General features: G+C 39.4%; 1 protein-coding gene across 6 annotated transcripts; it reads right to left on the bottom strand.

The window, feature by feature from the left end:
- LOC110043605 (uncharacterized) lies at positions 1-23277 on the bottom strand. Of its 6 annotated transcripts, none has more exons than XM_089297694.1 (18): positions 22981-23277; positions 18400-21813; positions 17646-17840; positions 16705-16948; positions 15901-16034; positions 11938-12190; positions 11045-11269; positions 10037-10225; positions 8785-9206; positions 6948-7127; positions 5679-5931; positions 5270-5403; positions 4561-4819; positions 3344-3562; positions 1134-1310; positions 894-1011; positions 661-730; positions 1-418 (listed from the first exon to the last, which is right to left on the bottom strand). In XM_089297694.1, the coding sequence occupies exons 2-18, from the start codon at positions 18817-18819 to the stop codon at positions 317-319; spliced, it is 3594 nt and encodes a 1197-aa protein (XP_089153820.1). In that variant the 5' UTR covers positions 18820-21813; positions 22981-23277; the 3' UTR covers positions 1-316. The 6 variants fall into 6 exon arrangements, with proteins under 6 accessions (XP_089153820.1, XP_089153830.1, XP_089153835.1 ...); XM_089297704.1 differs by lacking the exon at positions 22981-23277 and adding an exon at positions 22648-22940; XM_089297709.1 differs by lacking the exon at positions 22981-23277 and adding an exon at positions 22279-22498.
- Positions 23278-23621: the final 344 nt, after the last annotated feature.

Below are 23621 nucleotides of genomic sequence, written 5' to 3'. Positions count from 1 at the left end.
TATACCTCATACATAGTATATTTAAAAGCAGGTAGGCAAGACAAAAGTCCTGATGTGAACCTGCACTAACTAAGCTAATGACCTTGATTTACAATGAATGAACTATGGATAAAAATATAGAAATTTACATCAATAGTGAAATGTCTCAAAATAAGTCCAATAAATAAAAGGAACGCTACAGTGTTACACCTGGGATCAAAACATAGTGCTTAAGACAAGCAAGTGAAGGCAGGTTCCATAGTGCCATCACTATCCTGCGTGAATCACGTCACAATATTACACATTCTATCACGTGTAACGTAACAAAAGGTCTTGTTTAATCCAGCAGCTCTTTCAGCTCTCTGGTGAATTGAAGAATTTCGATCACAGTTGGAAATCCCAGGTCTGTTTTGATAGAGCTGTAAAAGAATTCTGGGCTCTAGAAAAAAGAATAAGAAATAAGCAAATTCGTTTTCTCCAAAAATTTCTTTTAACCGACTCGCCGCCCCGTCACTCCGTCTACTACCTCCCACTTAAACCTCTTTGACTTAAATTTTTTTAATTGCCACTAAACCAGGTCACAAGATTTGGTTCATTTAGCATTTGTATGCAAGAAGACAACCTATTCTAGCAATGCACATAGAGCGTTACAACCGTTACGGAGGGCTAAAATTGACTAACCTCTTTTCGTAGTTCGTTGAGCATGTGCAACAAAGGTCCGTCTAGCTTTCCTCGAACAATGTTGTCACCTCTTAGAAAAAGAGATATGATAAGAATGAGCTTTTCCAATACAGTTTACTCCCATAATTTGCCAATTTTTTTTTCAGATTCTAACAAGCTGGGTGGTAAGGGAATAGCATATGATAGTGCTTGTTTACTCAAGTCTGTGGTAAAGTTTTACGTTTGTCACTCACACTGCAAATCCAATATCCTTCAGCCATTTTGCCACGTCTTCTTTCTTCCATTGCAAAACCTTTTCGTTTGTAGCCGCCTGGGGTGGAGCAGTCCCTAATGATTGAGCTTGAGAAGCAGCTGGATGAAAATTACAAATCACATATAACGTAGGTGTACAAACCACTATAAACAAATTACATATTGCCACAAACAAAAGGATACTGAAATAGAAAAGAGAGTGATACATATGGGATGCATACCGACTCTTGCCTTTGATATTTCTTTCATCAGTTGTTGGATTCCAATGCTTGGATCTTTTCTGAAGTCCATCCACAGTTTAGAGCCCAGAATAATCCCCAACCAGCCGTCAGGACGGTAACTGGGTTCCATCATCAGTGGAATCACGCGTTTCCTTCTCTGATAAGCGTATTCGGCCTCTACACATTAATAAACGTGGCAAAAATCGAAAAACAAAAAAAAACAACAGTAAAACCTCGTAAAGCGACCGTCTGTAGTAACTTTGTACAGTAATTTAGCCATCTACGTGAAAATCATGTTCTTCAAGGAAGACAGCTACCTGAGCTGAACATCTCTCTACCACGGTCATCTCTATACGGCAGACTAACTCCTCTCTAAGCTGTGAACACCTCTCTCTTAGCTGAATATACCTCTTTAGGCTGAGCTCTTTGCTAGCCAGTGACCTCTAAAATGGAACTTTCTCCACAGTGGACACTCCTAGCTACCTCTAAGATGAAAATTTCTCTAGGGTGGACACCACTAACGTAGACGCAGCTCTTTACTGTAGGACACTTTCTAAGCTTAGGCAGATACCTCGTTAACATGGAACCCCTTTGTAGCGAACACACCTCTAAAAGAGACTCTCTAAGGTGAAAAACTCTCAACAGTGGACAAAACCTCTCTAAGATGGACAACTCTCAAAGACAGGCATTTCTTCTAAATGAAAATCTCCTTACAGTGGACACACTAAGATGGAAATCTCTCTTAGTTTCTTCTTCATGGAAGTCAATCAGCACCGTTTCGTGCTCCAGAGAGATTTCTCTGTACAGTGGAACCCCGTTAATACGGACACCAAGGGGACATGCCAAAATGTCCGTATTAACGGGGTGTCCGTATTAACCGGGGTCCTCGGAAAAAAGTCAGGGACACGTGTTTTATCGCTACAAACACTAAGGCCGACACTTGTACAGCAACAAAACGTTTTAATTGTACTGTAAATTACAAATCATTAACTGTATCACTCTCGGTGAAATTTTGCCTTTGCAACCAGAGCCGGGAAATGGTGAGGACAAAAACGCAGTCGCCTTGCTAAAGGAAAGTCGAGTTATCGGCCACATTCCATATCACCTAGCAAACATCAAAAACCGTACTGGTATAGTCACCCATTTTATTTCGAAGCCTACTAATCGAGGATCAGTTGAAGTATGTGGAAAAGCAGTTAATCGGGGTGGAGGCCTTGGTATGGAAATACCGTGTGTTTATAGTTTTGATGGTCCTAGGAAGCACGTGGATTTACTTGAACAATTAATAGACGTTGGCAACAACCCAGCAATACGAACGGAGGCCGATGCTGATAGTGGCAAGCATAAGACGTCAAAGAGGAAGAAGGCTACAAGCAAGGAGTGTAGCAAAAGACCAAGAAAGTGAAACTTTTGTGTAAGCGTATCAGGCAGAAAACTTTATATGAGGACTGCAGACTGGGTAATGCACCGGAAGAAAGAACTGGTCAAATGCGTCATGCTATTTTGCCACTGTTTCATTTAGTAATGAAACTGTATTAACCCGCCGAAATCTGTCATAATTTGACCAGGGTACAAAATCTCTAATTAGCACATAATCATGACAATGACAATAGACAATGCACAGATACAAACAGTGTCCGTAAAGCGGGCTTGACGATGTATAAGAGTTTGTCGCTCGGGACACAGAAAAGTGTCCGTTGTCCGTATTAACGGGTGTCCGTAATAAGCGGGTTAATTTTAGAAAAAATATATGAGCTTTTCGTCGGGGAAAACGAAACTGTCCGTAATATCGGGGTGTCCGTATTAAGCGGGTGTCCGTAGAGCGGGGTTCCACTGTACTTCTCAATGATTGGTACAACTTGGAAATATTCAGTGTTCAGAAATCGGATTTATCTGGTGAATTAGTCCATTTACGTTTGGCATTTCTTTGCAGCTTAGCCATTGGCATTTCAAACATTTTTGTACGATAAAGCAAAAGAAGTATCAGTCATTCATTTTCATTGCAGATCACTAAAACTCGTACTAATCGTATTATAAACTAATAGACTAATTTCGATATGATATAGTAAAACTCAGCCTAACACAGACCTCAGTACGAGGCTCTGGGGAATAAAACCCTCAAACTTTATTGTTTTAGGCCGAATTTTAATATATCGAAATTGGTCTATTGTACTATTATAATTGTATCAAGTCATCGTTAAAGTCCATACCCGATCTACAGTTGGGACTGTTCTGGTATTTGCGTGACACTGCCAAAAGTAACACAGAAGATTTCTCCACAGCTCGCGCCATTGTTTCCAGAATAGACCCCTCCATCTGCTCCACGTCCATCCACACGGTGAAACCTTGAGCCTCCAGTTCCTGTTTCACTTGGAGCATTGTTTGCTGAGTGTCCCACTGGTAGCTTATCATCACGTGTTCTTCAGAATCTAGGAAAAACATTTTTCAACTCTTAACTCAACGGTAACATATCCAATTGCTCCATTTCTTCCCGATGTGGGGGTTTATAGGATCATTTTTTTTAATAAGCTCATTCCATTAACACAAATTTTACAATACTACCATGTATTTCATTTTGGAAAACAGTCCTAAGAAAATAAGCGCACTGACTGGTTAAAAATCGTGTTTCTATAACTCTATAGAAACACATAACTAGCACGAGCTGTTGACATAATGATGGCGCGAGCAAAGAGAATTTACATTTTGATGATCAAAGTAAACAAGCTCTTTTCTTTTTTTCGTTGTGGTGTTTTCTAAAAGAAATAGAAAACATGTTCTCCGTGTTTCTATCGAGTTATAGAAACACTCATGAAAGTTTGGGAGAACTAGAAAAAGCTGTGGAAACACTCGCCTGCGGCTCTTGTTCCCACAACTATATTCGCAAAAGGGATATAACTCGCTTAATGGACACCGGCTGTAAGGGCTGCATCCTATGCTGCACATAATGCCCTTCAAGTCATTTATTTTTTTTATTGTATTAATAATGGTATTAATATAGTTTTTTAGCAGTGTCCCCTAATTAGTATGGTGTATTATTTCCAGGTTATAAGGTTTTTGATACTTTAACAAAGATCTCACTCACTCACTCACACAGCATTTCTCGTTCTCCCAAACTTCCACTCGTGTTTCTATAACTCGGTAGAAACACGGTATATGTTTTCTATTTCTTAAATAATACTGCCATGTGTTTCATGCTGTGATCCGGGATTAGCTCGAGACTCTCTAGGCCTCCTGGCCAATGAGCAGACTGAACGTTTACCTCATCTAACCCTCCGTCCCCACATATCCACCCCAGCCACTTCCTGACGTTCCACAAACGGAGGTCAAATATTAAATGAGTTCAGAACGGTTTTTTTTCCAGTTCTTAACTTTCTCCAATGCTTTGTCGACTCGCTATGTCAACGTGCTGTAAGAAATGTCTATGTACCTGAGGTGCCAGAGTGTTCTTTCTTCCCTTCTATTTCCCACATCACTCCAGACGCCGCTTGCTGTATTTCCTTGTTATCTGACGTCTGCAAACTTTGCAGCAGTGCCATGGTATCGTGATCAGATTTAATCATATCCTTGTTCGCCTCGTCAAAAGATAACATGTATAATGCTTTCAAGGCCGCTATTCTCTTCTCCTCGTGTTCATCTGGACCTTTCAGCATGGAAACTAACATGTTAATACCGCCGTGTTGGCCGATCTGGAAACAAAATGTTACACTGATTAGAATCGTGCAGCATGGTAGGATACATTCAAGTAAAACGTACAGAACTCTACATCAGCAAAGCCTCAGAATGAAGTATTACTTTATTATAGTGTCAATAAAACACAGAACAGCGCAGAATGGGAAATAAGTTGAAGAACGCGTTGACGTGTGATAGTTCTCTGACACTAATTCTGAAGCTTAAGCTGAATTATCCAATTTAGAATTGAATCGCTCTAACACTTGCAAGATGGCCAATTAGCAACACTTCGGTCGATTTTATCAGCAGTTACAACAATCTGAAAACAATCTGTGACGATCCCGTGCCTGGCACGTTACCTTTACCTTCGGAGCTAACCCTACCCCGAGGAGAGCATTTGAGCACCAAAATAGGTGCACATGGGTTGCAAGAGCGCCGAGTGTATCCTTGACACATGCATATCATACCATTCTCTTATTTCCATCGTTTGTGGCCACATGCATCAGTCCACAAGCTATTTCCGCCGCCGAGAATCCAAGACTGCGCCGGTCAGCGGAATGATTTGCTTTGTCCAGCAGCTTTAGGATGTCTTTGATTGGTTCTGCAAAAGGTCAATTCTGATCTGTCAGTCTACATAACCTTAAAAAACCTTACAAGAGGTTTTCATATTATCAGATGAACGTATCATCCAAGTTGAGGTATAACATATTACAAAGCGTTTCGATGCGACCAAGACAAGACAAGATGAGACAGGGTGGGAAGATAAACTACTGCTGAAGTTTTTCCTCCCGTAGACGAAAAGAAGAAGGGCACCCACACCAAAAAAACCTTTAACAAGGTTGTGCTCTTTATTAACGATCTTTCATGATCGCTTACCTTCACTCGCCATTATGAGATGATTGTTTTTCTCGTCCACTAAGTAAGCAAGGGCAAGGAGTGCAGTCATTCTATACACAGGGAACTTTGTTCTAAAGAAGCCCAGCAGCGTTTCTACAGCGCTACTGTTGTCAAAGTGCTTCTTGTTGTTGACTCGTTTGGAGAGGTTGTGAAGCACTCCTAAAACCTCGAACAGCAAGCTGCCTCGTCTTGAAAATTTGTTGTCTTTGTCTTCAGTACTCGATAGAGAATCCTGCAAAACACACGAATTGAGTTTCAGTAACAGCCCTGCAACAAAAAATCCTTTTTAAGGCCGGGATAAGAGAAGTGAGAGGGCAGAAATAAGAACTCGTGGGAGTACATGAAAAACTACCACAACGTTTCGTTGACATCAGCTGCGCCACCAAACACTTGTTCAAAAACAAAGAGGACATTTCAAGGACAATTTTGAAGCCGATGATTGAAACGTCCGATATTTTTTCCTTAACCAATCATAATTACCCGTAGAGGTGTGGCACCTGACCAAGTTTGATCAATAGTCCGATAAATTAATTGAAGGGTGCATTCTGTAACTTCCAATTTATTGGTCACAATATCACGAACCTATTCTTCCGAAAACAAAAGTACGTACGATGCGTAGTCATTCCTCGGGGACGACTCCCATATAAAAATAACAGTGGCGCTCATCGTACCTCTTATGGGTTAAAAACGCGGTTTTCGTACCTCTTAGAGTTAAAAACGCGGTTTTCGTACCTCTTAGAGTTCTTAGCCTCAAAAGGTCCACAGCGGAAGCTTTTGCGGCACCTTTTAGGGTATTGAGCCAAAAAAAAAAAAAAAGATATAGAGGATATTACACGGTGGCGAGAAGATATGAATTTTATGTTCTTGCCACGAGAACATAAAATTCATATCTTCGTGCCAACGTTTAATGTTCTTTTTATTATATGGAGAAACCAATTCAACAAAAGCAAAAGGCGGGAATCGTGCCGTCATTGAACGATACGACACTCACAAAGGTGACATACGGAAAATACGCCACTCGGGTCCCGGATGAAGTGGAGTATGGAATCTACGAGTGGTTTAGTTGCCAGTAAAACACTCTTCTCCATATAATAAGACAGGAGATGTGCTATAAAAGAATTGGTACCTCTTAGGGGAGAAAAAATTCAAGCCACGCCCACAAAACAGAATCTTGGTACCTCTTCAAAATTTCCGACGAACACCGCCGTCTTTTTTAGATGGGAGTCCCCTTCCGTGAGTCATTCATACCTTTTGTTCATCAAATTCAGGTAAACCCTTCTTCAGTTGCTCTGATAGCTCTAAATACTCCTTGACCAGTCCTGCATTCCCGCAGACCTCACAAAAGGCATCGTGAAGATCGGTAAAATTTAAAATTGCTATCGATGTTGTTAACATCACCTCCAGAGCCCAGTTTGCCTCTGAATTTACCTGCAGAAAAAATGTAGGAATGAAAAATAAAGCAATGAACCTGCTGGCATTCACTGATAAAACAAGAGCTTCCCACACAATCATATGTAGCCTGCGTACCAAGCGTTCCTGTACCAAAACGGCTTTTCTGCATTCTGGCCGCGCGTAAATTGGAGAGAGAACAAAAACTCGACGAAGCGAATTTTTACTCTCGCTCCAATTTACGCGCGGCCAGAATTGAATGCGAAAAAGCTCTTCGTACGGTAACGCTTGCTATGCAGGCTATGTCATATGCAAAATCTTACCAGAGCCTCGAACACTTAAGTTTTGTCAATCAATTAGTGTGTGTTTGTAAGAAACACGTTATTACAAACTTAAGGTACACCGAGGTCAAGGCCGAGCCAAACGAGAAAGCGGGACGACCAGAGTTGACGAGCATTCAAACTCTCGCAACCTGCTCAAATTTTCACCACAGTTGATAAGGGTTTAACCCCTGCGAGCAATGCTCACCACTTCAGCTTTTAACAAAACCTGAGTGAAACTCACTTCCTGCTGAAGTAATACTCCAACCGAGTGTTGAGGTGTGGAGGTGCGTAGGGCCAATCTCGTCTCTTTTTTGGCCCAATAGCGATTTAGTTACATTTACTTTTTTCTTCTTTTTCATTTGCGGTGATGGGTTAATCCCTTTGCAGATTACAAATGTAGCTGTAGATAGTTAGATAGTTATTTCACACTTCACACACTTTATTTCAATTGAATTTAAAAATTAATACAAATGTAAAACTGATCCGCTGGTAGCATTGGGCTAATCTAGGCGGATCAGTTAGTAACAGATTACTTAAATAACAAAATACTGAATACATAACTAACAACTAGAGAGACAAAGAAAATAGTAAAAAATATACATACAGACACGTAAAAGTATGTCAACTCTTTTGACTCTCAACTCGTTTGACCACATGCTTATCAAAGTTGATGTGGTTACAGAAAAGTGGCTTTCACCCAATTCTCGTCCATCAGTTCTCGCCACTTCTCCAACCCACCTTTATTTCAGAAGCGTCTAAAGCCGACTAACATGACAGAATGATTTCCATATTCCTATCAAAGCATTGTCTATTGTACCAGATCGGATTGGGAGATTTAACCTAAAACAAGAGTCCTTTTGTCACAAGAAGCACGGGGGAAAGCTTGTGATCATAGGGGAGATTGTTGACATCGCAAATTAGCTACAATAGAGAAGTGGGGAATAGCGCTGGTGCTAGGTAGAGTTCACAGAGTTCCGTACACTTGGACTTGATAAGTGTAGTAAAAGAAAAACATGCAATTCAGTAGCTTTCCTTTCCTTCTCAAAAATTCTCGTAATCTCATAGTTTGACTGATATACTGTATATTTAATTTCAATCAAAATTGATACTTCCTATGTCCTATAGATCATATCGTCCAGGGGCGATCTAGGGGGAAGGTGCAGGGGGTGCGCACCCCCACCCCCTCTGATATGACATATTCGCTTTTAAAATTTGTTTACCTCACCAGTCAGTTACGCCATTCCTTAGTGGTGCACCCCTCCTAAGAAAAATCCTGGATCCGCCCCTGTCGTTCAGCTAAATTCATTACTAACACTACACATGAACGCCATTTAACTCGTTTGCAATCTCTTTTCATACGTCATACACCATACCTCGCTATGTTTTTCATCCCCAGTTCCCATCTTTCTACTGGCTTTCTTCTTCAAGATTATTTCTCCTGGCTCGTCGTCTTTGGGTACATCACGTTCCTCTGGCTCTGAGAACGCCTGGGGATACCTTTGCCGAAGAGTTCTTACAATCTCAATCAAGGTTTCGGGAAGATCTACATCAACCATGAAATTCAAGACCAAAGTTCTGCTTTGTTTTTCGGGTATCTTGGTGTAAAGTGCAACAAGAGCATCTGCTTTCCAAAACGAGGCTTCAGTAGCCAGCTGACCAGACATAAGAAAGGACCGCAGGTTTCTGATGAGTTTCTCGGCTTCAGAGAGGTACACATAAACACTTCGGTGATTCTTCTTGTAGGCCTGCAATGTCTTTTTTAGTTCATCTTCTTTAGATTTGTCTTTCCCGCCGGCTGTGAACATTGAGTAAGGACTTACACTGATTTTTGAGAATTAAAATTTAATTTAATTAATAGCAGGAGCCATAATAGCCCGATTATGGCTCCTGTTAATACTCAAATAAATAAATAAATAAATAAATAAATAAATAAATAACATAAGCTTGACTTCTAAATGTTAAAAACCTAGTAAAAGAAATATTTTCATTGATCGAAACCTCAATGTAATGGCCTAGTTTGGTTACAAATTACTATCTAATGCACTGAAGCTAATAAAGAGAGATGTAATGGGTTCTGTATATACAAAAGTTGTGATGTCGAATTCACTTAATATCTTCATCTTTCAATTCTGGAATCATTTTACATCAGAGCGATGGTACTCAGTCACGATTTTGGCACTGATTTACCCAAAAAGCAGCGAAGTCCCTTTCAGGCAGCTTAGTCCACAAGAAAGTTAGAGTTTACGTACTACGGTTTGCGTTTCAGCGTTCAGCCAATGTTTTTAGCCTTCTAGTTTTCCAGAGATCTTAAAACCAGTATTCACCTCTTCAGACCCTACTGAGTAGGCAAAATATTGCTTTTTAGTAGGACAGAAGCACTTTTCTTACGTTGTAGCTTCTGTTCGTTTAGTTTCTTTTTTCCAGTCTGTTACTTTAATACTGATCCTCAGATTTTGAGGGCGTAATGGATTTGATAACCCAATAATTTAATCACCAAATTGATCTGCTGTCATTTTAAAGAACAGTATATCAAACTAATTTCATTTCGAGCGTTTGCGACTCACACTGGTCACACACCAGACTTTAGAAAGTTTTTATAACAAAACAGACTGATGCTAAATGTACCTTGGGATGTTCCTGCTTTTCCCAGTTCCCTAACGAGATGACTGGTCCCCGCCTCTAAATTCCCCACCTCCCTGAAGTCCATCCAGAGCTTGGTTCCGACTATAATGCCCAGCCAACCACTGGGTTGAAAACGAGGTTCCATCATCAATGGGATGATTTGTTTTCGTAGCTGATATGCATATTCCGCCTCTGTGAGAAATTGGAGGTATCGTCATGTAAGTACATGAACATCAACAAATGCGTCAAATTTTACTTTAAAAATATTACTTATAGCCTCTTAATAACTAAGTGTGCTGTGATTGGTCAGTTTAGAAGACCATATTCCATTGAACAATCCGCTAGGATTAGAAGCTATTCCCGAACCTGTCAAAAACATAAACTCGCATAGAGATGAAATAAATATCTTACTAGCCTCGCCTTTTCGGTCTGTACTCGTTTTATTTATGGCCTGTTGGCTTCACACGTAAATCGAAAGGTAAAAGACTCACTCAGTCCATAAATATATTTTATTGAACTAGCTTGTTCGGTCCGTATTGGAGAAGTATGGGTCGAGTTCTTTTGTTTTCCACATATACCTCGTGTCTACGTGACCAAAAAGGAAGGAAACATTTTGGGAACGTTGAGTAACGACAGTCGACAAACTGGTGCATGCGGGTTGTTGAAATAGCGTGAGCTCGTTATTGGAGAAATATTGGTAGAGTTTTTTTCCTTGCTTCTTATGGAGCGAGCCGCAGGCGAGGTCCATATACTTGCAGAAAGAGAGACCAATATTCTCCAATACGGACTGAGCAAGCTACACTGTAGTTCAATTAAGTCTTTATTACGATGGCTCTTTTTTAATCTGCTGATAAATTGATGCGTCTCTGCGATCCATTATTTCCGTTTCTCACGTCGCTTTTGTGAACATTTAACTGAAATTGTACTCCAAACAGTTCAACCATATAATGACTTGCAGTACAGACCTCGAACTTGATTAGTAAGAAGTCTGTACGTCCTCTCAGGGCTTACCAGCACGACAGTTGGGACTTTCAAAGTACTTCCGTGAAATTGCCATAAGAAAGACTGTGCAATGTTCAACAGCAGATGCCATGCTTTCTAAGGTGGATCCTCTCATTTCTTCAACATCAATCCACACATTAAATCCTACTGATCTAAGTTTATCCTTCACTTGAATTATGGTGTCTTGACAGTCCCACTGGTAACTGATCATGATGTGCTGGGCTTTTGTACGAACTACAGTAAGGTATATCACACATTGCAGTTTAGCAACAAATGTTTTTTGCACAGAAGTGTTTGGAGAAAAGAAGGCCATTTGGGGTTCTGTCCTTGTGTGCTAGTTACAGAAGAATATATTCAAAAGAACAAACAATACACTACAGTTGAAGAGCTCACTCATAAAGGGCCGTATACCAGTAACACCAGTTATGGCTCAGTATACTTGATGAGCCCTTGATTTTATAGGTGAACTTGCCTGTTGTTGATGCAATTCACCCACAGTTGACCAAGTGTCAAGTTTTTTCTGGGAGTGAAGATCATGGTAATGGGTGACTCAAATGGAAGCCCTGCAGTTGCAATTAGATAATGACTCCAAAACAAAGAACAAGCAAATACAATAACTAATTGTGTGCAAGTACACAAGCACATACTGTAGGTCCCATTGGCTGTGATTTAAAGCTAGATCTATATTTATCAAGGCAATCTAAATTAAGGAGCAATAAAATTATGAAGCCAGATATACCACTCTGCAAGTTCATCTAGTGTTTTTCTGTTCACATTAATTCTTCAAACTCCTTCAAAACTCAAGGCAACATTAAATTCCAAAGTTTAGAAAAAGACTCCACCTGCTGTTCTCTGATTTAAATGCAAAGCTCAGTACATCTCAAACTATTTAACACTTTCACCTGAACTTGAGGAATCTCTGTTCCTCTCAATTTCCCAGAGAACACCTTGAGAGGCTTTGACAACATCCTTATTTGAATGCCTTGTCAAACTTTGCAGTGTCTCAATGGTTGATGGGAAAGCTTTGATGAGTGCCCTGTTGGTGACATCAAATGACAACATCCACAAGGCTTTAGTCCCACAGAGTCTCTCTGAATCTTGTTGAGATGTCTTTAACATGCTTACTATAACAGGAATTCCTCCATTTAAACCAATCTGGAAAATGTGAAATTCATGTGTTATCCTTAAAACCCATCTCGCCTGAACACATCTAAATTTTAGTTAGTAATTTTTCTTTTTATTTGGGGGGGGGGGGGGGGGGGCCAATAGAATATATCAGGTACTTGTTATGAATCTTTGTTGGCATGACAACTTGTTTTTATAGGCTTAGTTAGAGACAATTTTGTTGGGCATACTAGTTACATTATAATAATAATAATAATAATAATAATAATAATAGATCAAGGAACTGAAGAGAGAAGTGGATAGCAGAGGAGTAGTCTGTGATGAAGGAAGTGGATCTACTCATCTGACCAGTGAATTGGTAACAGAAACAGACAATGAGACTCAATTGGCAAGCAAGGGAAACATGTATAATGAGGCGGATGTAGGTGCAAGTCAGCAAAGCATGAGTAGGGACACAGAAGGACTCACAGATGAGGAAAACGAGATCTACAATAGGATCATGATAGTGGTAAATGGGGAGGAAAGAGATCGGCTACCAGCACTGCAAAAGGTCAACAGAAAGAAGTTAAAGGCAGAGGTTAAGACAGTAAATCAAGTACTGAAAAAAATGGCCCCGGAGGGAATAACTAACACGAATGACCTTATCTATGCTGGAGCTGTTGTTGTTACAGAAGAACTAGGTGTGAGGAATAAGAAAGGAACAAAACCAAAAGAGCCCTTATGGAAACGAAGATTGACAACACAAGTGAAAGAAATGAGACGGGATCTAAGTAGAGTGACAGACTGTTACATGGCAGAATGTTAAAAGAAGACCACAAACGTGAGCTGGAGCGAAAGTACAAGATTGCTGAAATAGGCCTTAAACATGTCTCTGAAGATCTCAAACAAAGAATTACTGCCAAGGCTACAAAGATCCGAAGATACGAGAACAGAAACAAACAATTCCATCAGAACAGATTGTTTGAGACAGACCAGAGAAAATTTTATACGGAACTAAGTGGAGACAAAATCTCATCTGATATGACACCTGATTCAGAAGAAGTCAAGCAATTTTGGGAGAGCATTTGGAGCATAGAGTCAACACATCATAAGGATGCAGAATGGTTAAAGAAGTTGAAAGAGGAAGTGGAGTTGCCACAGCAAGCTGAGTTGTCCATCACCATAGACATGGTGACACAGTTTCTCAGGAAAGTTCCGAACTGGAAGGCACCAGGACCAGACATGGTGCAGGGGTTTTGGTTGAAGAACTTTACAGGCCTACACCACAATATCGCAAACCAGCTTCAAGTATGCTTAGACTGTGGGAACGTTCCCGGGTGGATGACCAAGGGAAGAACTGTCCTTATAATGAAAGACCCAGAGAAAGGCACAGTAGCAGGAAATTACCGCCCCATAACCTGTTTACCTGTAATGTGGAAGTTGCTAACAGGGATAATATCTGACAAGCTCTACGAATTCCTGGATACCGAGAGTGTACTACCGGATGAGCAGAAAGGTTGCAGGAAAGGCTCCCAAAGAACCAATGACCAGCTCTTTATTGATAAAATGGTCCTACGAGAGGCCAAATCAAGAAAAAAGAATCTTGCAATGGGCTGGATTGATTATAAGAAGGCTTAGGATATGATACCGCATTCCTGGATTCTTGAATGTCTAGAACTATTTGGTGCAGCTCAAAATGTTAAGACCTTACTGGAAAATTCCTTGAATGGCTGGCAAACGGAGAAAGTCTTGGAAGTGTCTCCATCAAAAGGGGCATCTTCTAGGGTGATTCCCTATCCCCCCTCCTTTTTGTGGTCTCCATGATTCCGCTGTCCCTAGTTCTCAGAAAGTGCGAAGCGGGATACACATATGCCAACAAGACAAAGGTCAATCACCTTCTCTTTATGGATGATCTAAAGCTTTACGCCAGAAGTGAGTGCCAACTGGACTCACTGATACAATCAGTGAGAATATTCCGCAATGACATCGGTATGAAATTTGGCATTGAGAAGTGTGCTGTCTTGGTCATAAAACGTGGCAAACTGGCACAGACAGAAGGCATAACACTACCAGATGACACCGCAATAAGAGCAATGGAAGAAAGCGAAGGGTACAAGTATCTAGGAGTGCTTGAGGCCAGCGACATGCTTCATGACCAAATGAAGGACAAAATCAGGAAAGAATACTTACGATGCGTTAAAAAAGTTGCCCGCTCGAAGTTGAACGGTGGAAACTTGATACAAGCCATAAACACCTGGGCAGTGTCACTCGTTAGATATGCAGGAGGAATACTTGAATGGAGGAAACAAGAACTTCGGGACCTAGATCGCAGAACAAGAAAATTGCTAACCATTAATGGAGGGTTCCATCCACGGGACTGCGTGGCACGACTTTATGTGCCAAGGAAGGACGGAGGGAGAGGTTTGATATCCGTAGAGGATTGTGTCAATCAAGCAAAGATATTGCTAGAATGTTATGTCCAAACAAGCGAGGAAGAACTGTTAAAAGCCATCAGGAGGGATGGGGATGAGAATAGAGAAACAGCTGCCAACTTCAAGGCGAGGAGAAGAACTGAAAATATTCAAGACTGGAAAGAAAAGCCGTTATATGGACAGTTTGCAAGACAGGGCGAAGAACAAAGAAGTGAGGAAACATGGACCTGGTTAAAAGAAGGAAAGCTCAAGAGAGAAACAGAAGCTCTTATCATTGCTACACAAGATCAAACAATACGAACAAACTATATTAAAATGATGGTTGACAAGTCACAGAATGACCCGAAATGTAGAATCTGTAAGTAGAGTAACAAGACCATTAGCCATATTGTAAGTTCATGCTCGAAACTGGCACAAAAAGAATACAAAAGGAGACATGATAACGTGGCTAGAGCAATCCATTGGGACCTGTCAGGAAAATGTGGGTTTGAACGAAAGGAGAGAGGGTATGACCATGTTCCAGACAGTGTGCTTGAAAATGAGGATTAAAAACTTCTATGGGACTTCAGTGTGCGAACAGACCATGAAATAGGGGCTAGGAGACCGGATTTGGTAATCATTGACAAGAGAGACAAGAGCTGTCAGATTATAGATGTGGCAATTCCAGAGGATAATGGGGTGAGAGAGAAGGAAGATGAAAAAGTTGAAAAGTATCAAGATCTAGCAAGAGAAGTTTGAAAAATGTGGGGTGTGAGGAGAAAGGTTATTCCAGTGGTAGTGGGAGCATTGGGATCAATACCACTGAGATTGAAGGACAATCTGAGAGCCATTGAGGTGGGCATTCCTGTTGGACTGATCCAGAAATGTGCATTGTTGGGGTCGGCAAGAATTCTTAGAAAGGTGCTGGAGATGTAGAAAGAGGAGAAAAAGCAAACAAGGGGTGTTTCTTGGCTTCCCTAGGCAATTTGTTGTTGCCCGGAGCCAATGACGAAACCAGCTTCAATATCATCAATAGCTGTGCGAATCTTTAATAATAATAATAATAATAATAATAATAATAATAATAATAATAGTAATAATAATAATAACAATAATAATAACAACAATAATAATAATGATACTTTATTTATATAGCACCATTTCTTTTTAGCTCACTATCACTTTACAATAATTCCAGTCCAAAGTCTCTCAGATAGAGACAGATTCTCCTGGTCTCCCGTACAGGTCACCAAATGATCCAGATAAGAGGGTAAAGAGCATTTTCACATTTATTTTGGCCAATTTTGATTTTTATTTTATTATCATGCATCCAAAACAAAGCAACCTTACTTGCTTACTGTTACTTTCATTAACAGCAAGTTTACTTATACCATCAGCTACATCACTAGCAGAGAAACCCAGGTAGTCACGAGTACTTGACTTAGTGGCCTTTTCCAACATTCCAATGATGAATTTGATGGGCTCTGAAATAGAAAGGCAATTTTTTATAGTAAAATTAAATAAGTATAATATATACCAAAGGCTTCCTTGCATAAAATGCTATTCATTAAATGATCTCAAAATCCTCTTTTAAATTTCAGTTTGGAATAAAAATGACATACTCCAGTCTGACAGGCCATAAGAACATTTATCTGCCACTTAGGGCGGATGTATTCAATCACTTTTGTATTTGATCACTTTGACAACTGACAAAAATTCTGAAAATTATGGGCAGTGTGCCTTTGCCTCAGTTCAAAAAAGGGCCTTGTACAAAATGTTTCATATGAAAACAAGTTTAATCAGCATGAACATGTGGGTAGAAGTCATATACTTAACTAAAGATCATTTTTATACTAACAGAAATAAAAACAAAATACTGAAGATTTTGTAGTAACTGTTTCCTTTTCACAAACCACATTATGCATGCTTGTGTACATAATATTTTGAATATGGGTTTGTATAGCTGACTGAGAAAGTGGAGAGGGCAATACAGTAAGCTATCTTCCACCTTGGGTCAGTCTCAGAGTCGTTGCAAAAACATTGTTCCTAGATAGCTCTTCAACTATTATACTGTATAATTTCTTAACATCAAAATAAAATTTGTCAGCACTACCAAACACTCAAACAAATGTCACAGCAATTATATTTACTTACCAGCATTAGTCATTATTGCATCATTATTGCCTTCTTCAATAAGATATGCCAAGCAAAATAAACTCTTGATATAATAAGCAGTAACTTGTGATTTAAGGAGTGGCAATAGGTGCTGAACTCCATCGCTATCTATGAAGACTGTCCTGTTTGCAACCTGTTTAGCCAGATTAACAAGTGCTCCAAGCACTCTCGACAAGGTTCTGCCACGAGCTGTAAACTGCGATATTATTTTTGTCTCTGGATCCTACAAACAGCCAAAGGTATTTTGTTATTAAAGATCAGTTTCTGAAAGTAATTAATAGTTACATTACAACCGCATGTAAGAACAAAAATGAGTCATGCTGCTTTCCCTGTTAATATTAAACTAAATAAAATTCTGTACTGCGTTAAATTTTATTCTAGCTTATAAATTCCATTGCCCATATGTTAAAGGTACACAGTCAGCTTTGGGACCGTGCTGACCTGGACACTAGTTTTCTCACTTTGAAAAAAGTTCACCTCAACCTGAAATCAAAGTATATCTAGAAATCCGCTTTAATCTTCACAGTGTTTTGCTTGATTTTCAATTGTTTACTGAAAAGGCCATTTTTGAGTGTGCTTTTGCTCATCCCATATTATTTTTATCATATTTGGTTAAAAACAGTATGGATCGTGTCTCCATGATATGCAAATTAGCTTTGAAATGATATCTGATGTGCATGTGCTCCAGCTGACTGTGTCCCTTCAATTTCAAATTTGGAAAATTTTTTAAATATTTTTTCTGCACACACCATTCAAGGAAATCAAATCTCTAGCTGATTACAAACAGCACGAACAGTTGCCAGCACACTGCATTATACATTTGTACATATGTTCACATTTTTCAGACTGTTCACCTTGAACTTATGTCCTAATTCACTAAGCATCCTGACCTTAACAAAGCGTAGCAGCTGTGCTCTTACCTCAAAGGGAATCATGTATGGTATTGAATCTTTTAGGGCTTCTGTCATTTCCAAGAACACTGGAATAAGTCCTGTACTGCCGCATTTTATAGCTAGCTGAGGAAAATCAGTTAGATTCACCATGAAACCAGCCAATACATTCAGAACATCCTGGGCATGTTGAAGTTCTTCAACTGCAATTTTATCTTCAGAGTCCTATTCAGAGAGAATGCACAATAAACAAGAATGAAGAATTTTTGGCAACTGAGATACATTTTTAATGCAAAAACAACCTTGCAGGTTCTTCAAGGGCTCTTCATATTGCTTGTAAATGATAACAACCAAATGTTAACAAAAAAGTTTAGTTACTTTATAGTAATCCAGGAGAATGCAGTTTCAGAGACTGATTTAGACTGAGTTGAACAGTACGTGTTCTTTACATAGATATTTCCTTGAACAATTCAGTCTGATGATGCTTCAATTAAGTGCCACATTGTTGTGAATCAAAGTGGCACTTTTCTCGAGGACGGCAGTTTTATGCTTTTGCAAGCTCACAATTGGTGCTGAGCTTAATCGAGTTAAATAGAGGATAATATATGGCCATGCATGATAATATATGGCAATTTCTCTGTGAACATTGAAAAATATTTCACATGTAAGTGCACCAAACGAGTGAAATCTTTTTCAACTCGAAAAGAGAAATTTCGTGTCTCCATTTAGCCGCAATGTAATGTTATATTTTTATAAATTACATGAAGAGATTTTATTCACCTACTTTATCTTTCTCTCGGTCGTACTTCAATAAATCAGGAAACTTTGTTAGTAGAGCTTTATAAACCTGAAATATTAATCGAGGGATGTCATTTTCCATCACAAAGGTCAGAGCCGCTGTTTTGATCTCTTCGTCTTCGTCCATGGAGCAAGAAAACTTCAGAAGTTCCACACAACACGTCACTACTTCTTTGCTCGCGAGAATTCCCTCCGACAGATGTCTTTTCAAGATATTTGAATTCTCTTCTGCCTCTACGATGACTGAGGGCATTGTCGTGTCCACAAGATTTAAGTTTGCCTCGGACTCTTTCTCTGCAGCTGATAAGTTGTTTATATCACGAGGGTTTGAAGCAATCTTGTTTGAAGCGGTCTTGTGAAAGTTGTCTTCCTTGGCTTTTGTACGATGAGATGCTCCGGCGCCCATCGAGGAAGAACGAAATTTTGAGGACTATTTTTATAGCTTTTGCGCTTCATGATAGAATTGAACATCCATAAATTCCACACAGATTCCAAACACAGTGAGTGATATTTGCTTCTCCGAGAGCCAAGAAGATATCAACCAGGCGTTTCTTGCATCGTATTTGCGCGGAGTATCCTGGGTCTGTAGGTTGTGTAAGCCCCCGCACAATGTCCCTCAAAATTCCCCACCCTCCAATACAGGGCTAACTTTGTAAAGTAGCACAGTTTACAGGACCTGCGCAGCAACTTTTCAGCCCCTCCCTTTGTGCGGTCCCCTGTTTCATTTTGTTTCAAATCAAACTTTCAAACTTTCCGAACATCATAGCTGGCCTTTTTATTTGTTTAGTTTTTTCCTATGTATATTGTGTTTGTAAATCAATTTCAAAAAAAAATAAAATAAAAAATAAAAATAGCTTGCCTTTATCCGTATTCAATCGACATTTCGATCTCTCCAAAATGGACAGGCGTCATATTTTCCCCGAATCACAAATATTATTCCAGATGATCTAAAAAAAACTGCAGCCTGCAAACAGGCTCTTCGCGGGAAGAAAAGTAATAGCTCGGAGGCTAGAGAAAATCCAGCTTTTTACCACACCAATCCGAATATCCAAAAAGATTATTGGGAACTTTACAGAAACGAGGAACATTTTCAGGAACTCAGCTTGACTTAATACTAACAGCAGCTCACCAAATTGAACATAACAGTGATCTCAAACATGTTAAACTTATCGCAATATTGAGGGACTCGAGGGAATAGGAGCCATTAATGGGGGTCGTTAATTTATTGCCAGGGAGAAATATCGTAGAATAACCAATAATCATTTTAATGGCATATCATTAGTTTGATCAGTATTACGGGCGGGACTGCAAAGTTTTTCGATTAGATCTTGGTAGGGGCACCAACTTGAACTATTAAATGCCGGAATCTAGATGGTTTATACTCTTTGTTTGAAATGTAAACTTTGAAGTTTTTTTTCTTTTTTTTTCTTCTTTTTTTTTTAAATACGGAATTCAACTTCCTAAGTTATTTTCTGTATTTCTCTCCACCTTTTGGGTATCACGAAAAACGGTTTAAAAAATAAGACGCCACTTTTAATTAAACAAACTTACAAAATATAACCGTGTTCATGCATTATCTGTACTGTATCTGTACAACACTTGCTATCGGTCAGAGTAGTTATCACATCTGCTGATTATCCTAACTTGTTATAATAAAGTGAATTTACTTAACCTTAAGTTGCACTCGAGTAGACAGCCTTGGTTACAATCAAATTCAGCCTTATCGGCCTTGAGTTACACCAGTTTCTCGAAGTTTCACGACTTTATCAAGTTAACTGTCGACGCGGATACCTTAAACGAACTCGACCTCTTTCGAGTTTTTTCGTTTTTTTTCGCTCAACGTTTCTCGCTTTGTTTCCCGGCTCTCTTCAGTAAGGAGCGGTCCAGACTGCTTATAGCAAGCAACATATGCTCGCCAGACGAGTGCCAGTAAGCAGATCGAAGGAGGTTTTTAAGTAGTCTTTCAATTCACAACTTGATAACAAACACACTACATACACATAGACACCTAGACTGAAAACTGTCGTAACAGACCCAACAACTGATGAGCTTTTTTACTGCTGTTTGAACTGCAAAACATCTTCACTGACTTACTAAGGCGATGATACTCAATATAATTACATCGCTCTCCCCGTTTCGAATTCCTTCTTTTCAAAGAGCGACCATACTGAAGGAGTAAATCATGAAAGCTGAGTTAAAGGAATGAGAAACAGGAGTAAGGTACCAGTTGCTAAAATTACATTTGTAAAATAATGCCAATTAAATTCAACAAAGTTAGATGACCTAGGATAACCTTCCAAACGCTGGTTATCTGTCTTGATAATGCTGGAAAGGCGCTCGGCCATGTACTACACTAAGCTACTTAACATACCAGCTCCTGAAAATATTTGGACCAGTATTTTATGTTGCTCGTGCTGAGGTTTCGTGTGACTCTCTTGTGATCCCACTATCCGGCTGGAAACGAAAACGTTTTAATCCACAAATATTCGATAACTTCATTTCACTGAAATGAAATTATCTACAATCTGGTTATTTCTGACATGTGTCTTAGAGATTGCCTTTTCCTAAAATGGGGAAACATATTTTCTTGAACAAAATTATGTTCTTATGAATATTATAACCTGACGGCTATTTTTATCTGTTATAAACGATATAAGCACTATGATACAAAAAAAGTGCCTTCTTAGCTATTATTCATTAACCCTCAAATCCCTTTCTGTTCTCTTGAATATCTCTCGAGACATTGTTGAGTGGCTCAGTTTGGCGGGGAAGCACTTCAAGTTACGCTGTCGGTTAAAAGTTTCTCACGAGCATTGTTCTACCGCCATAATGGGCTCATCGGCCGATAATTTAGAATAAGTTTGTCAACGATTTATCGGCGAGGCCATGAAATTCAAATGAATTGTTACGTTTGATTCTCTCCTGGTGTGTCTTGCCGCATGACTTCTTCACTGAGATCTCCTTTTAGTACGCAAACCCTCTCCAACCTTTCTCTTCGTAAAACGCACTTCTGGCATTTTTGGAGTTTTCGTCCCCGTAAACACCTAAAACTACATCAGTTGCAGGTGGCCGTCCCAAAATAAAATTACTTGCAAGTTGGCTACCGACTCCAGTGCCGGATAAAATCGTGCTTGTTGTGTTGGCCGTACTCGTTCGGCTTCGGTACAGTAATCTTTGCCGTTTTTTGGCTTTCTTGTATCGTTTGTACAGTAAATACGCAGCCAGAAAGATCAGTAGGAAGACCAAAGAGCCAATAAGAGAGAAGAACACAATGTTGAAGATATATCGCCCTGTGTTGTCGTTACAGCTGAAAAATTCCGTCATTTTAGGAAAATTTCAGAGCTCGTGACGAGTTGTTAGGCTTTCTATTCACCGAACGAACAATCACAGTTTGGATGACCTGCAAAAAAAAAGAATTTAATTAGAATCTCATTAACTTCAGTCTATCACGCGATTTTTTGGCATAAATCTTAAATTGGGCGTCTTACAATACAAAAGGAAATGATTAAGTTTAAAAATACTTTGTTAAACATTTGCTGGGATAATGCACGTTTTCGGTCAAGTGCTAAACGACAAAATTCGGTTTTGACAGGTTTGCTAATAAGTTTAATGTTGTTTTTTGGTAAAATTCGTATGCCCACTCGGGTATCTGCGGTTAATTCCTTCGACAAGGTTATCGCTAAAATCATCAATAGTCCTTTGTTTGCAGGTATCTTTAGCTTTTTCCTTCATAAACAGAACACAATCGATATTTAGCTCGCTGTGTGACACTAAAAGGTTTCCATTCACTCAGAACTGTAAATTACCTTCACCTACAACAAGAATATCAGTTTTAAGGCAACAAGTTATAATATACATATCTAACTTTATCAGGCCAGTCTGATAACTCGATAACCCAGTGTGCCATTACCGCTTATTTACATGGAACGACTGCCAAATCACGGCTCCATCACGAATTTCGTTTCAGCCGGTCAATTTGTCAAAGGTTTTCATAGGTTAAACTTCCCATAACCCGTAAATGGTAATTACGGGCGAGCTATGTATACATTTGCTACATCCTAGGGCTTTCATGTGGTTGTCACCGGACCTAATGGTTTATATTACAACATTTAATACAGCATTATTACTTTAAAAAAAAGTTCTAGTGACGTAGTAAGAAAGAGACCCTAAATTAAATACTGCTAAACCGATTAAACTAGTAATCCTTAAGTTCTTTCACGTTGAAAAAGCATACCTGTAGGTTTAAAAACCACAACGTGAAAAGTGGAAACAGCTAGCGACGGTTTCAAACGCGGCGTTGTATTCTCGTCTTTTGTGATATGCCAAACGCTCAGACAACGCATTTCGTCCTTCGTTAAGATTTGCGAAGGTGTTTGAGTAGACACCGAGTCTATATTTACCAAAAAAAAAACTCCACCAATTGCAACCACTCCTTATGCATCCACCACAAACACACTTCTATCAATATTTTTCACGAGAAAAAGCTGTCTTCGAAAGCACTTCCTTCAGGTAACCTCTAATGTCAGTTGATTGATAATTGTTTTTTACTTTTGTCTTCTCGACTTACCTTAGTTCATCAGCCCCACAAAAGGGTGACCAAAAGCGTGCATTCAAACATCCATGAATCACTATCTTTTCCTGCGAACTGTGTCCCGCCGCGTGTTTACAAACCAGTTTCAGTTCCTCGCTGTTTTGATTTTTGCAAACAAGCGTCTCTTCAAGGCAGCCGTCAAGCTAACGATTGTTATTTTCAGTCGTGTAACATTAGATGTAATTGAACGAGATGATGAGAGGTCAACCCTTATCTCAGTGAATCATATCGAGCAACCCATATGACGTGCGTCACTCAAAGAGAAACCTCAATATCAAATCACTGGGATTGATATTGTGACAGAAGCATTCTGGTGCTAGGATTGTAACGAAACTTGAATACATAATGAGCTCGTCGATACAACTGCGATGCCCCCAAAATGCGTTGAATTTTTTCTACGGTTTTTGTTATTTTTAATTCAATGGAATGTTTCCACCCTCTATCAACCCTTGGGGCACCTGCTGCTACAATTACGATCCAGTGACATATTTTATTTTTATGAGTATTTTCAGATTTTTTTTTAGTATTTTCCAATATTTTTTAACCCTGTGTTCAACACGAAAACACCTGCAATACAGATCAATATAGACAATGCCTTTTTTTTTTATAAAGTTATA

Source organism: Orbicella faveolata, unplaced genomic scaffold (assembly GCF_042242905.1).
Source record: "Orbicella faveolata isolate gen_17 unplaced genomic scaffold, um_ofav_v1 contig_1, whole genome shotgun sequence".
Lineage (NCBI taxonomy): Eukaryota > Metazoa > Cnidaria > Anthozoa > Scleractinia > Merulinidae > Orbicella > Orbicella faveolata.
This window is presented reverse-complemented; position numbering and strand designations above follow the sequence as displayed.

Bases quoted from the DNA above. Each gene is read 5' to 3' on its own strand.
- LOC110043605 (XM_089297694.1), bottom strand. From the start codon at position 18,819: ATGGGCGCCGGAGCATCTCATCGTACAAAAGCCAAGGAAGACAACTTT. The intron at 4,820-5,269 runs GTATGATATGCA...TTTTGTTTCCAG, and splicing joins ACGATGGAAATAAGAGAATG to ATCGGCCAACACGGCGGTAT. The intron at 1,311-3,343 runs GTATGGACTTTA...ATTAATGTGTAG, and splicing joins CAGTCCCAACTGTAGATCGG to AGGCCGAATACGCTTATCAG.